The sequence below is a fragment of the Carettochelys insculpta genome, chromosome 2 (assembly GCF_033958435.1).
Source record: "Carettochelys insculpta isolate YL-2023 chromosome 2, ASM3395843v1, whole genome shotgun sequence".
In the NCBI taxonomy this organism is placed as follows: domain Eukaryota; kingdom Metazoa; phylum Chordata; order Testudines; family Carettochelyidae; genus Carettochelys; species Carettochelys insculpta.
This window is the reverse complement of record NC_134138.1, coordinates 227,651,829-227,666,957: the sequence shown is the minus strand read 5'-3', so window position 1 is coordinate 227,666,957 and position 15,129 is coordinate 227,651,829. Positions and strand designations below refer to the sequence as shown.

The following is a 15,129-nucleotide window of genomic DNA, read 5'->3' as shown; positions in this document are numbered from 1 at the left end:
CTGAATGCCTGGAACTCTTCTGACTGGATCCTGTAAGGGAAATACTTTTGAATAGTAGGAAACCTTCCCCAAGGGTGACATACCTGGCCAAGTGGAAGTGGTTCACAATGTGGTCAAGTCAGTGAGGTATATCTCCTGCAGACACCTCAGTAGCTGCTCTTTAAAGCCGCGTCTACACGTGCCGGCTACTGTGAAGTAGCCGTGCCAACTTCGAAATAGCGCGTGCCACGTCTACACGTGGCGAGAGCTATTTCGAAGTTGAAATCGACGTAAGGCGGCGAGACGTCGAAGTCGCTGTCCCCATCAGGAGATGGGAATAGCGCCCTACTTCGACGTTGAACGTCGAAGTAGGGCACGTGTAGCCGATCCGCGTCCCGCAACATCGAAAGAGCGGGGTCCGCTATGGCGGCCATCAGCTGAGGGGTTGAGAGACGCTCTCTCCAGCCCCTGAGCTCTATGGTCACCACGTGCAGCAGCCCCTTAAAGCTCCCAGCCTCCTGTGTTCCTGTGCAGGAAGCTGAAAGCGCGTGCAGGCAGCAGCACTGCCACGCGGCCAGCCTGCATGCTTCCCTGCAGCCCCAAGCCGCCAGCGCCCCCAGGGCACCCCCCCCCCCCCCCCCGAAGTGGAGCCAGGGCTCCCAGACAGCCACCCAATCTGGGAAGAGGCAGTGGGGCTCCTCCTGGACGGAGGCCGAGATCCAGGACCTGCTGGGGCTCTGGGGCGAGGAGGAGTTGCTCCAGGTAATGGGGAGCAAGAGGCGGAACGCGGATGTGTTTGCTTGGCTGGCCGAGGGCCTGGCTGCCCGGGGTCACCCTGCCCGTGCTCCTGACCACGTCAGGAGTAAAGTTAAGGAGCTGCGGCAGGGTTACGCCCGGGCCCGGGATGCGGCCAGCCGATCTGGGGCCGCCCCCACCACTTGCCCCTTTTACAGGGAGCTCAGGTCCATCCTGGGCCCCCGGTACACCTCCTCCCCGCCGGCCACTTTTGACACCTCGGCCGACGAGCCCCAGCAGGCCCCGGAGGCGGAGTCCGCCCCGGAGGCAAGCCCCGCACCCCAGGGCCCCCCCGCCAGGAGCCCACCCCTGGGACACCGGAGGAGGAGGAGGGGGAATCCTCCTCCAGCGACGGGGGGCTCCACATCGCCCTCACATCCCGGAGCTCCAGCAGGGGCGTCCGCCCGGAGGGTGTCCCCCGACTGTGGGAGCAGACTGTCAGGTATGTACCCCCCCGGTGCACACCCCCGGGGTTGAGGGGCGGGGACAAGAGACATGCCCAGGGCCCTCCACATGCCCAGATGACCATAGCCCCAAGGACAGCAGTGGCATGTCCCTCAGAAGAGTGCATCAGCCCCTGCCCCCCAGCAGGACAGCACCATGCCCCATCCCTGGGGACGGGGGAGCGGAACCTAGGGTCCTGGGTGTGGGGGTGGGACACCAATCAGCAGCAGCAGCATCTCCCGGGGACGGGGATGGGGAACCAGCAGCAGAGGGGTGGGGGTACAAGGGCCATGGCTCGGGGCTCACACTAACAGCTGTCTCCACTCTTCTTCCCCCGTGTTCCGCAGCTGCACCATCGGAGGGCCCGGAGAGCACCGGCGAGGTCTCCGTCATCCCAGAGAGCCCACCGGGGCCATCGCTGCAGGCCAGCCCCTCGGTGGAGCACTGACCAGCCCCAGGACGGGGCCGACGGCGGAGCCACCACCCGAGGACGGCCATGGACCCCCAGCTGCTCACGACCCTCTGGCGTCAGCTGGAGGTGTCGGAGCGGCGGCTGGAGCTCCAGGAGCGAGCACTGGCCTGGCTCCAGGAGGCATGGGGGGCCTTCATGCGCACATTTGAGCGCATAGCGGAATACCTGGCTCCCCATGCTGCGCCACCCGCCACTCTGCCCGCTGCTCTGACCGCTGCTCCGGCCACCGTCCCACCGCTGTCCGCCACCCTGGGGCCTTCCGCCGAGGGGGACCTGGGGCCTGCTGACACCCGCCGGCCATACCTGCCGGTTTGCCCGACCCCCACCCAGCCTCGGCCAGGGCTCAGGCCGAGGCGAGGGTCCCGCCCTCCAACCCTGGGCGCCAGACAGTAGAGGGGTGCAGGGCGGAGGATGTGCCCCCTCCCCCTTTGTACATATCCCCCATCATATATTTGTATATAGTTTGTGTTAGACCCCTGTTTTGTTATGGTACCTGCCCCCCATGTAAATAGTTCCCCCCTTTTGTTCTTCTCTCTCTCTCTCTCTCTCTCTCTCTCTCTCTATATATATATATATATATATATATATATATATATATATATATATATATATTTGTAGTCTTAATAATAAGAGAATTCACTGTTTTTTGGTTTCAAAAACAACAGGTCCATTTTTATTTGCAAGAAAAGTGGGGGGTGTGGGTGCTCTTGGGTGCTCGGTGGTGTGGGCGTGGGGGCAGGGAGTGTTGTGGAGGATGAGGGGTGCAGTGGGGGGCCTGGCAGCATTCACCCTGCGGCCTGGTCGAAATGGGCCCGCAGGGCCTCCTGGACCCGGATCCCCTCGGGGTCCACCTGGCGACTGGGGGCAGCGGGTGGCTGCACTTCAGCCCTGCCAGCCTCCACAGGCCAGCCCTGGAAGAATGCCTCCCCCTTGCTCTCGACCAGGTTGTGGAGTGCACTGCACACGCCCACAACCTGGGGGATGTTGGTGGGGCCTGCATCCAGTCGGGTGAGGAGACACCTCCAGTGCCCTTTGAGGTGGCCAAAAGTGCGCTCAGCCAGCTGGCGCGCATGGTTCAAGCGCATGTTGAAGTGCTCCTGGCTGGCTGAGAGATTGCCCATGTAAGGGTGCATGAGCCAGGGCCGGAGGGGGTACGCCGCGTCTGCGACGACGCAGAGGGGCGTGGTGTCCCCCACAGGGATCTCCCGCTGGGGGATGTAGGTGCCCGCCTCCAGCCGGCAGCACAGGCCCAAATTCCTGAACACCTGGGCGTCGTGGGTGCTGCCAGGCCACCCAACATAAATGTCCAGGAAGCGGCCTTGGCTGTCCACCAAGGCATGAAGGACCACAGAATTGTAGCCCTTCCTGTTCAGGAGGCGTCCTCTGCTGTGCTCTGGAGCACGGATGGGGGTATGGATCCCATCGAGAGCCCCAAAGCAATTTGGGAAGCCCAGGCTGGCAAACCCCGTGATGGCAGCATCCGGGTCCCCAAGCCGCACGAGCCTGTGGAGGAGCAGGGCATTGATGGCGCGGACGACCTGCAGGGGAAGGACATGGGAGAGCACCAGTGAGGGGTGTGCTGGGTGTGTCTGGCCCTCCACCCTAGGCCTCCCTCCCCCAGGGCTGCCCTCCACCCCAAGCCCCCCGCCCCGGGTCCTCTTACCTCCATGAGGACAGCCCCGACGGTGGTCTTGCCCACTCCAAACTGCTGCCCCACGGATCTGTAGCTGTCTGGAGTGGCCAGCTTCCAGACAGCGATGCCGACCCATTTCTTGACGCTGAGGGCACGCCGCATGTAGGTGTCCTGGTGCCTCAGTGTGGGGGTGAGCCACTGGCAGAGCTCCAGGAATGTCTGCCGGCTCATGCGAAAATTCTGGAGCCAGCGTTCGTTGTCCCACTCGCCGAGCACCAGCCGCTCCCACCAGTTGGTGCTCGTGGGGTAGCTCCACAGCCGGCGGCGTGTGCAGCGAGGGGTGGGGGTGGGTCAGAGGGCAGCAAGATCTGGGGCTGCTTCCTCCTCCCCTGGGGGTAGCTCCTCTTCTGCGAATAGAAGGTGGTCAGCTGCCTCCTGCATAGCATTGAGCAGGGCAAGCTCTGCTCCTGCAGGGGCGGGTGGGTGGACTTCTGGCAGCTGCTGCTGCTGTTGCTGGGGGTCCATACTGCCTCGACGGGGTGTGCGTGCCTGTGGCTCTGCATACCGCGTGCTGTGCAGGCTGTGTGTCTGGGAGGGGCCCTTTAAGGGAGCAGCTAGCTGTTGCCCCGGAAGTGCTAGTCTGCCCTGTGACCCTTTCTGCAGCTGTTCCTGGCACCCTTATCTCGATGTGGGCCACTTTGGCGTGTAGACGCTCACCTGCAGTGCCTACTTAGATGTGGTGCTGCCCAACGTCGACGATGAACGTCGGCGGCACCAGCCTTGGAGGACGTGTAGACGCTATTCATCGAAATAGCTTATTTCGATGTCGCTACATCGAAATAAGCTATTTCGATGTAGCATCCCCGTGTAGACGTAGCTTTAGTGTATCTGTGGCACCTCAGTCAACAAGGCTTGTTGTTCACATCTATTAGGTTACACTTAGTAGCAATCTCAACTTTTCATCCAAGAGCAATGGGCTGCTCAGTGTTGGCTAATCCCCAGTTCCATAGATTTTTGAAGGTTTTAGAAAGACTCCACCCTCAGGTCAGACAACCGTTTCCTGTGTAGGATCTTAATCTAGTCCTGCCCAAGCTTATGGATCCCTCTTTAGAGCCTTTGGCCAGCTGTACCCTCCTTCTTTCCCTTTTTGACAAGGTGGTTTTCTAGTGATGATCACTTTGGCTAAGAGAGTGTCTGAACTTAGGGGCACTCACAGTAGATCCACCCTAAACAGTTTTCCATAAGGACAAGGTTAGACTGAGAGCACGCATGGTGTTTCTGCTGAAGGTGGTCCCCCTTTTTCCATATAAACCAGGACACATCCCTACTGGTCTTTTATCCTAAAACACACGCTCATGCTAGGGAGCAGAGTTTGCACTACCTGAATGCGCACAGGGCCTTAGCTTTTTGAATGGATGGTACTAAGTCCTCCAGGAAATTGCAACAACTGTTTGTGGCCATTGCTGATAGGATGAAGTGTCAGCCTATCTCCCCTAAATCTCTTCCTGGATTATCTCGTACTAAGGAATGTTATAAGCTGCCAGAGGTCTCCCCACCAACTATTAGGGCTCACTCCATGAGGGCCCAAGCATCCTCTACAGCCTTCTTGGCTCAAGTTTCCGTACAAGATATTTGTAGGTCAGGATCTTGGTCTTCCATTCATGCTTTCCCAGCCTACTATGCAGTCAGTCTGCATGCAAGAGATGATGCAGCCTTTGGTAGAGCAGTGCTTCAGTCAGTTCTGCGCTCTGTCTCTACCTCTTAACGTCAGCTTGGTATTCACCTGACGTGGAAAGTGTAGGAACGATCACTTGAAGAAGAAAAAACAATTACTTACCTCTTGTAATTGTTGTTATTCAAGATGTGTTGTTCATTACAATACCCTCCCTCCATCCCCTCTGTGGGAGTAGCCAGTAAGAGGGAACTTTGGTGGGGAGGCTGGATTGGTGGCACCTGTTGATGGCACCATGAAGGTGCCACTCCAGGGGTGCTGCACTGACCCTACAGTTACTTGGATGGGGCAGAATTGTTTGGCTACCATGCATGCATGTGCACCTAATATGGAATGGATATGAATAACACATCTTGAAGAATAACAGTTAGGAGTGGTAAGTAACTTTTTTTTTTTATTGGCATTGTTTTCCCCTGTTGTACCTTTTAGTTCGTTGTCTTTAGGCTGATGGTAAGCCCAAAGTCCTTGCACGCTTTGGAGAACTGATCCAGCAGTTTTTGAAGCTGGTCTTCTGTGTGAGACGCTACAGCAGCATCGTCTGCGAACAGTATGTCTCTAATGAGGACTTCTCGCACCTTAGACTTAGCTTTCAGCCTTGCAAGGTTAAACAGTTTCCCATCAGATCTTGTGTGCAGCAAGATGCCCTCTGTTGAAGATCCAAAGGCATGCTTCAGGAAGAGTGCGAAGAAGATCCCGAACAATGTCGGAGCAAGCACGCATCCTTGTTTGACGCCGCTCCTGATTCTGAAAGCATCCGATAATGCGCCGTCATATTGGATGGTTCCTCTCATGTCTTCGTGGAACGACTGGATCATCTTGAGTAACCGTGGAGGACAGCCTATCTTGTGGAGCAGTTTGAACAGACCATCCCTGCTGACCAAGTCAAAGGCCTTGGTTAGGTCAATGAAGGCTATGTAGAGTGGCTTTCTCTGCTCCCTGCACTTCTCCTGCAGCTGCCTTAGAGAGAAGACCATGTCAACGGTAGACCTCTCTGCGCGGAATCCGCACTGCGATTCGGGGTACACCCTCTCAGCAATCTTCTGGAGTCTGCCAAGCATGACGCGAGCGAACAGTTTACCAGTGACGCTTAGGAGGGAGATTCCACGGTAGTTGTTGCAGTCGCTTCTGTCTCCTTTGTTCTTATATAACGTTACAATGTTAGCGTTGCGCATATCCTGTGGAACCTCACCCTCTTTCCAGCACAGGCACAGTAGCTCATGTAGGGGTTCCAGGAGTGTGTCCGCAGCACATTTGATTACCTCTGGTGGTATACCATCCTGACCAGGGGCCTTTCCTTCTGCAATGCTGTTGATGGCTCTCTTCAGTTCATCCACAGTTGGTTCTTGATCCAGTTCGTCCATTACTGGTAGGAGCTCGACGGCATCGAGGGCTGCGTCAACCACAACATTCTCGTGTGAGTACAGCTCGGAGTAGTGCTCGACCCATCACTCCATCTGTTTGGCTTTGTCAGCAATGACTTCACCAGGTTTGGATTTCAGAGGTGCCATCTTGTTCTGGGTGGGTCCTAATGCCTTCTTCATACCCTCGTACATTCCTCTGAGATTACCAAAGTCGGCACAGGTACTCAGTCAGGATGTTGCTGAATCCCCATCAATCAGCATTGACTACTATACGTTAGAGGTCGTCCACGAGTTCGTTTACCTCGGGTCCACCATCACTGACACCCTGTCGTTGGACACTGAGCTAAACAGGAGGATCGGAAAAGCAGCCACAACTCTGTCCAGACTCAGCAAGAGAGTGTGGAATAACAACAAGCTGTACACTCACACCAAAATGCAAGTCTACAGAGCCTGCATCCTCAGCACCCTCCTTTATGGCAGCGAGACTTGGACCCTGTATGCCCGCCAGGAAAAGAGGCTGAACGTCCTCCACTTGTGCTGCCTCAGGCGCATCCTTGGAGTGTCATGGAAGGACAGAGTGACCAACACCGCCGTCCTCGAGCAAGATGGAATCCCAACCATGCACACCCTCCTCAGGCAGCGTCGACTCCGCTGGCTTGGCCACGTCCACAGGATGAATGATGGAAGGATTCCAAAAGACATCCTGTATGGTGAGCTAGCCTCTGGCAAAAGACCTCCCGGACGTCCTCAGTTGCATTACAAAGATGTCTGCAAGAGAGACCTCAGAGAGGTAGACATCGAGCTGGACAACTGGGAAGAACTAGCAGACGACTGCGGCAGATGGAGGCAGGGGTTACACAAGGGCCTTCAGAAGGGTGAGTTGAAGATCAGACAGCTAGCAGAGGAGAAGTGAGCGTACAGAAAGCACAATAAGGACTTTCCAGACACCCACTACATCTGCAAGAGATTCAGCAAGGACTGTCACTCTCGTGTGGGTCTTCATTTACAGCGTCTATTGTGACTATAAAGTCCTCAATTGAAACTTTAAAGGGCGCGATCCATAGTCTATGCAGACTGAAGGATGCCTACTACTACTACTACTACCTTTTAGTAACTTTCTCTTAGGTACCAAGATGAACATAGAATGAGGAACATACTGTTAGTCTACTTCTTATACTTAATTTTGACCTTCTTTTAGGCTTGAATTATAATAGACTCTTTAATAAGGGTATATTTTGGCTGAGTTTGGAGAGACATATGTTCAGTTTGGTGGCATTCGTCTATTTGGATGTAATCTAATAACTTTTGAATGCCACATCTGATCAATTCTGAAATTTTTGGATAGAATCCTGTTGATTTTGGTGAAAATAAGAAGACTCAAAATGGGGAAATGAGGGATGCACAGAGCCCCTGGTATCTGGCTAACAGACCCATCAGTTTCAGTCAGATCTAAATTATCCGTAATTCAAAGAACAGTTGATGGCAGCCTTTACCATCTTTCTTCATAACAATAACCACCGTCTCAGCTTCCCCATTTCTCAGTTCAGTTTAAATGTTGACAGCCTGAATGAAAGAAAAAATATATAAAAGCAAACAAAGATACAGGAATATATAGAATCACCCACAGCCTTCTCTATCTCCTCCCTCCAAAAGGAACTAACAGAGTTTTGATTCCACACCCCACCAATGTCCTTGATATCCTTGGGAATGGGAAGATGAAATGGAGGGCCACCTACCACATAGGGGGAGAATGGGAATCTCTGTCAAGTGCAGGTGTATAGCAAGGGAGAGAAAGTAGGGGACCTAGGTATGTGGTACAAGAAATGGGGGTGTTACAGACATGATGGGATATAAAGGGAAGGAATGAATAAGGGAGCACTCAGAGTTCTGGGTATGGTGGGAGATGAGGGAACGGAGGAGCACAGATGTCTGACAGTGGGAGAATGTTGAGATGCTAGCATAAGAGATGCAGGAAGGGGAAGAGTTGCAGAGAAATTGAAATACACCGTGACAGAAGGCTGGCACATAAGTAATGTAGGATGGGTCAGAGAAATTGAGAGATGCTGGCAGAATGTGGAGTGTACACAGAGCTTGACCCAAGGCAGGAATTGTGTGACTTACTGGTATGCTTTGTAGTGTGTAAGGTTCAGTGGTGGGCAACAGTGACTTTGAAGGTCTAGTAGTATTAAGGGCCAAAATGCAGTGGACATCTGTACCTCAAGCATGTTCACTTGTCAGCTATGGGTGCCTTACATTTCATTTAGGACTTCAGAACCAGTACCTGAAACTTCAAGTAAGCAAAAAGTTAGGAGTCACATAGATATTTACCTAGTTTTAGAACAGGCTACATAAAAAGCATTAGCAAAGTCACTACAAGCTAAAATTTGTATAAACCACGTGAGAAAGTAACAGAGGTAGCCGTGTTAGTCCATATCTTCACAAACAAGAAGTACTGTCGCACCTTATAGATTAATAGTCTGTAAGGTGCCACAGGACTGCTTCTTGTTTATGAGAAAGTCAGCCATTTTTCTGTAATACAGTGCTGTAGTACTTTTGTATTTTTATGTCTGATTTTGTAAGCACATACATTTTATGTGAGGTAAGATTTGGGGGTGTGCAAAACAAATCTGCCTCCTAACAGGAACACAATAGTTTATAAAGATTGAGATCCGCTAAGACAAATTAATAAAGTTGCAGCCCACTTAAATCACATTCCTGCATCTTGTCTTGCTGCATGTCTGGGACAGTGGAATATACCCAGGAAATAGGAAGAGCGATAATATGGAACTCTGTAGCCGTGTCTACACGTGCACGCTACTTTAAAGTAGCGGCACTAACTTCGAAATAGCGCCCGTCACGGCTACACGTGTTGGGCGCTATTTCTATGTTAACATCGACGTTAGGCGGCGAGACGTTGAGGCTGCTAACCCCATGAGGGGATGGGAATAGCACCCTACTTCGAAGTTGAGCATCGAAGTAGGGCACGTGTAGCCGATCCGCGTCCCACAACATCGAAATAGCGGGGTCCTCCATGGCGGCCATCAGCTGAGGAGTTGAGAGATGCTCTCTCTCCAGCCCCTGCGGGGCTCTGTGGTCACTGTGTGCAGCAGCCCTTAGCCCAGAGCTTCTGGCTGCTGCTGCTGCAGCTGGGGATCCATGCTGCATGCACAGGGTCTGCAACCAGTTGTCGGCTCTGTGGATCTTGTGTTGTTTAGTGCAAGTGTGTCTGGGAGGGGCCCTTTAAGGGAGCGGCTTGCTGTTGAGTCCGCCCTGTGACTCTGTCTGCAGCTGTGCCTGGCACCCTTATTTCGATGTGTGCTACTTTGGCATGTAGCCGTTCCCTTGCAGCGCCTATTTCGATGTGGTGCTGCGCAAGGTCAATGTTGAACGTCGACGTTGCCAGCCCTGGAGGACGTGTAGACGTTATTCATCGAAATAGCCTATTTTGATGTTGCTACATCGAAATAAGCTACTTCGGTGTAGGCTTCACGTGTAGACGTAGCCTGTATAAGAGAACCTTCAAGACAAAAAAGCGGTAACCCAAAACTATCCTTTGTTATTTCTGAGGGAAAAGAATGAGGCCACTGTAAAGCAACTTCTGTCTCCTGAAGAGAGTTGAAAAATCTTGTAGTTAGTGATATCTAGGACAGCATCAGTATGGAATCTTGTATTTATCTGTTGTCAGAAGATCATCCATATCTTGTTACAGCCAGGTATGAAGCCTGATGACTATAGCTTAATAGATTCTCAATCACTTAGGCTCTCTGAGGGTTGCCTAGTTCCACTTTCTCTATTATAATAACCAAAAATGGAAGTTAGCCACTTGTCTATATTTGGTCAGATTGCTGGCATCAGGTGCTAATTTTTAGGCAAGGGTAATACAAATGTTTCCTTTTTTTTCTGCTCTTGTTAAGCAAGCTTTGACCATCTCCACAAGTAAAGGGCCTGTATTACCCTTAGTCAGGCAGAAGGAACATGAGTGTTAGTGTTTTCTTCCCACACACTTTAATTTAATTGTCAGTAACACGGCCATGCCACCTCCTCATCAACTTTTGACAGGATGCACTGACTTCTAAGAGTCCATTGCACCAGCAGTGGCCCTTTGTTGTTATCCAGCAAGCATTCAGTGATGCATGGAGTGTTGCAAGCCTCATATAGCTTTAAATTATGGATGTTTGCTAACTTTTATCAAGTAACCTTGCATTAATCAACATCGTAGAGGTATGACTGAGGGTGGACCTGAACCGAGATTGGAGGCGGGGAAGGGTCCTAAGCTTGGCAGGGAGGACTCAACTGGGGCCGGAGAGGAGGTCGAGCTCAACTGGAACGATGGAAGGTTGGGACCGTAATTGGGGCGGGGTATCTCAACCAGGAGGAGGTATAGCAGGTGCACTACTCTGGGGCAGAGGTGGATGACCATGAGCCCTATCAGCACCAGGTTCCCCTCCCGCCTCTGGTCTGGGGACCCTGATGGTGCTGTGAAGGGGAAGCCAGCACAGGGAGATAGGGCCATTGGGGGAGGGGGTCTGGAAGGAGTGGGCTCGGCCAGGGGGCTGGCAGCGGGGGCAGAGGAGGGGGCGTGCTCGTGAAGGTGTGCAGTGGGGAGGGGGTCATGGGTGGGAGTGGTTGCGGCATGGGGGGTGAGCAGTCATGTCAGGATATCCCTGATATCCTGATATCCCTCAGGTGATATCCCGTGATATCCTCACCGTGATATCCCTCAGGTGGCCATGGTCTATTTGGAGGCGCCACTCCACAACCTCCACAGGCAACAGGTCCCTTCATTAATGTCGGCCCTCTGTCTCGCCCTCCTCCTTTGTTCACCTCATGCTGTTACTGGGGGGTAGGGTTACTGCCCTCCTCCTGGGTCTCTGGCAGCACAAGAGGGGTTGGGGCTTTCCTGGTCTTCCTGTGGCGTGGCTGCAAGGATTGATAGGAAGACACAGTCTCTTGTTACAGCAAGATGGCCGTGCCCCCAACACCTCTGCAGGCACCTGTTCCCCTCCAGCAGCAGGCAGCCTTGGTGTATTGTGCGTAGTGTGGGGTCCCCAGCCATGTGGGTCATTCACAGTTTGCAGTGTGGCCCCACTCACACCTCCCTGTAAGTGTGGCTTGTGGCGCTGTCCCCAGGGGGCCGGCGCTGGATGTTGCCAGCAGCTGTGGCAGTGTAATGAGCCACAGCCACCTGTGCTGTGCCCAGCTTGGGTACGCTGGGCATGTGGGTGGCCTGCTGGCATCTGTGGTGCTCCCCCCTACAAGCCGGGGTGTACGACCCGCTGTGTACTTACCGGAGGGTCCCTCCACAAGGTTCTCACTGATATCCAGCTGGCTGTCTCCCGGCTCAATGGCTGGGATGGTATGTTGATAATGAGATCCCCGTCATCACTGGAGAACTCGGTGGCTGGTTCCATATCTGTTGCCCTGGAGCTAGCAGTTTGCCAGTCCAGGCCTCTCCTAGGCTGCAGGGTGTGGCTCCTCTGCTGCAGAGTCCAGGAGGGATGGTGGAGGAGGAGTTGTCCCTGTGCCCCAGGAGGTAGTGGAGCTCCCTGTAATAGGGGCAGGTCGTGGGACCTGCCCCTGTGTGGGCAGTGGAGTCAATGGCCTGGACAGAACCCTGACACAGCTCCTTCACCTTGAGGACCTGGTTGGGATGCGTACAGGGTGGCCTTGGCTTGCCAGGTCTTTTGAGAAGCGGGCCAATGCAGCTGCATTTTGCCTCTTGCCCCCCATCTTTTTCAGCACCTTCTCTTCCTTCTAGAGCCTGAGCAGGTGTTTCAGCTCAGTCTTAGTCCAGGAAGGTGCCCTTTTTTCCAGGGACTGGCCTGGGTCATGAGGGCCGTGTGATGGCTTGTTGGTGGGGGAGGGTCCTCAAACTTCTGTGGAGACTGGCTGCTGGCCACGGCAGCAGATTGGTCCTCGGAGGTGGCTGTGAGACATGCTGCAGGAGCTCATGCATCGGCTGCTGCAAGCACACTCTTGGCTTTCTGCAAAGGGCTTTCTGTGACAGTGGGGCTTTAGACGCGGTCAGATGCACACACCATAGAGCTCTGCTGCCAACATGCAGGGCTTCTCCACAGTCCTCTGTGGCTGGTGCCACGGAGAGCTCCTCTTTCGAAAGAACAGACTGTGGAGTGTCTACACACATTCTTTTTTGAGTGAGTATTTTGAAAGGAGGTGCTCTTCCTAATATGGGATCGGAGGAGCTCTTTCGAAAGTTGCACCGCATTTCTCCAGTTTTCTTTCGAAAGAGCACGTTTTATGTGTAGATGCTCCATGCTCTGTTTCGAAAGAGGGCTAGATTTTGCTAGTGTAGATGTAGCTCTAATGTTCTCAAAATGACGGATTTTCCATTTTATCCCCCCGATTCTGATCATCTAGCCTAACCTGTGTAATGCAGATGATAAAACTTCCTTGAATTAACTCCAGTTTGTGCTGTTTATTATACCTTAAAGTTTAATACTGCACAATGGAATATACCGACAATGATGGTAGCTGAAAAGTGATATACTGTGTGATTTGATGTTTCGTTTAAAAAAATACTGGCTTCTTTTTAAAAATCACATCAATGAAGTATTGGTTCTCTTTTAACATGCAAATTTTGGGTGTGGAACTGCTGCTGCCTTGAAACTTCCTTACAGGAGTTAGGTCTAGTGAGTTTTGTTCTGTGTTTGTGTCATGATATGACAGATTAGTCACAGTATCCAGAAACAAATCCAGAGAACAGGAGGAGAGAAATTGCCTCTGACAAAGTGGATGGCAAAATGTTGTCACTGTCCATTTTTGGGAAGAGCTTCCCTTAATTCTCCGTGGATTTGAATTCTCATACAAATCTTGCAGTGTTTGATTGAAACTGTATTAGTGGAGAGAGGTAGTATTTGTGGTTTTTACTGAATTTGTATTTAACAGAGAGCCACATAAAGTTGCTGCCAAGACTTGGGCTGGAGAAAATAAAACTACATTTACTGAAAAAATTAAGATGGTAGGAGAGAAACACCAGGAGCTTGTGGATGGGCCATTCAACTATGATTCCCTAAGCTTGTGTTCCTGTTTTTGCACCCTTGCCTTTCTATACCTCATTTTCCTTATCTGTAAATGGGAATGATACTTTCAGTCCATTGTAATGTACTTTGCAATCTGCAGATGAAGACTGCATTACAAGAGCAAAGTGGTGTTGATGTAAAGGGCTTAATTTCGTCTGCTGTTGCAGGTGGGTCCACATTGTTTGTGCCCTGTATGTTCCAGGGGTGGCATTTGGGGATATTGACAAGCTGCGGCCAGTAACGCTTACAGAAATGAACTATTCCAAGTATGGAGCCAAGGTAAGACTGACTAGAAGAGACATGTTTACCATGGTATAGTTTTATTTTCTTTACATGTAATATTGCATAGCATATTTTATTGCCTTTTTGTAGTTCTGTTTCTTCAGCAAATTCAACAAGATTCAGGGCTGGTCATGCAATAAAAATAGAAGTATGCACTCTTTTTCTTTCTCTTTTTTCTCATTCTCTTCCTCTTCTCTCCTTCTTTCTGGAGACACTCATTACCTCCTTGTAATGTGTGTTAATAGCAGTCTGCCAAAGTATGAATGTAGAGAGTTGAGGAATATACATGAGTCTGAATGGAGAAATAGAAAGTGAGTAAGAAGAAAAGGAAACAGACATACATTCACTAAGAATTATTTTAGGTTCTCTGGAATCCTAAACTAACAATGAATAGTGCAACAAAAGGATTTCTGCAAAGCATTTTTAAAATAAAAAATGACAGAACATCAAGGGCTGTGCCTTGAATTGGGATGAGGGGGGGAAAAAAAAAACCTTTTCCCTCCTAAACTGGACTTTAACGTGAAGAGTGATTGTTCTTAGTCCAGTTCATAAAAGGATGCATGTGCATAGCACTCAAATTACCATCACAACTGGCACAAAATGGCACACAGTAGAGAACAAAGGATTTCTGGTAGATGGCTCATTGGTTTCCTTGCTTCCAAATGTTGTTTCTCTACCTGTCAGGCCATATGGGGAAGATTTTGCTGTTGATTTTCTTGTTGTACCCATTTGGTGCAGGTAAAATGTGAGTTTGGAAGACTGTCAGCATGGGATTTTACATAAGTACCACGTAAACAATAAAATAAACAAACAAAAAAGTTTTATATCAAGATGACTAAAGAGCCGCCTGTGTATATTGGAAGTGGCTCTCTGTCATGCTGGTAGGAGTTTAACAGAACATTTGTACTGTTGTATAAATGTCCAAATGTGAAACTTCTGTACAGCAGCTATTCTACAGAATAGCTGTTTTTATTTATTTATTTATTTATGTTGATATATCTGATTAATAGGAGGAGTTGTAGTAATCTGGGCATTTCACAAGCTTTCAGAGAGATTACAGGATAAGTAGTACTGTTCACAGGTAGGCTATCCAAGGCAGTACAATATAAATATACAAATATAGTGCACTTGAATTGTTATACTCTTGGTGCCCTTTATTTGGGAACACCTGTAGTATGGATCCTAGCGGGGGGAGGAGGAAGTGATTCTATTATGCATGTTTGGTCATATAAAAAAGTAATGTGCGGAGTCTAACTTAGAACTGACCAGTAACAGAGAGGAAGCCGTGTTAGTCTGTCCTCCAACAAAACAAAGCAGAGCAGTACATCTGAGTGAATTTGGTCTGTAAAATGTGATGTTGGACCTCTTTCCTCAGATCCCACTTTGAATTC

The 15,129-nt window shown here is 51.1% G+C and overlaps 1 protein-coding gene across 5 annotated transcripts in view; it reads left to right on the top strand.

The window, feature by feature from the left end:
* Nucleotides 1-15,129, top strand: part of PHF14 (PHD finger protein 14) — a 286,072-nt gene that overhangs the window by 53,292 nt on the left and 217,651 nt on the right. For all 5 annotated transcript variants that reach the window (XM_074984682.1, XM_074984680.1, XM_074984679.1 and 2 more), the window contains exon 6: nt 13,624-13,735. In XM_074984682.1, coding sequence (XP_074840783.1) covers nt 13,624-13,735 — 112 coding nt within the window. The remainder of the gene's footprint in view (nt 1-13,623; nt 13,736-15,129) is intronic.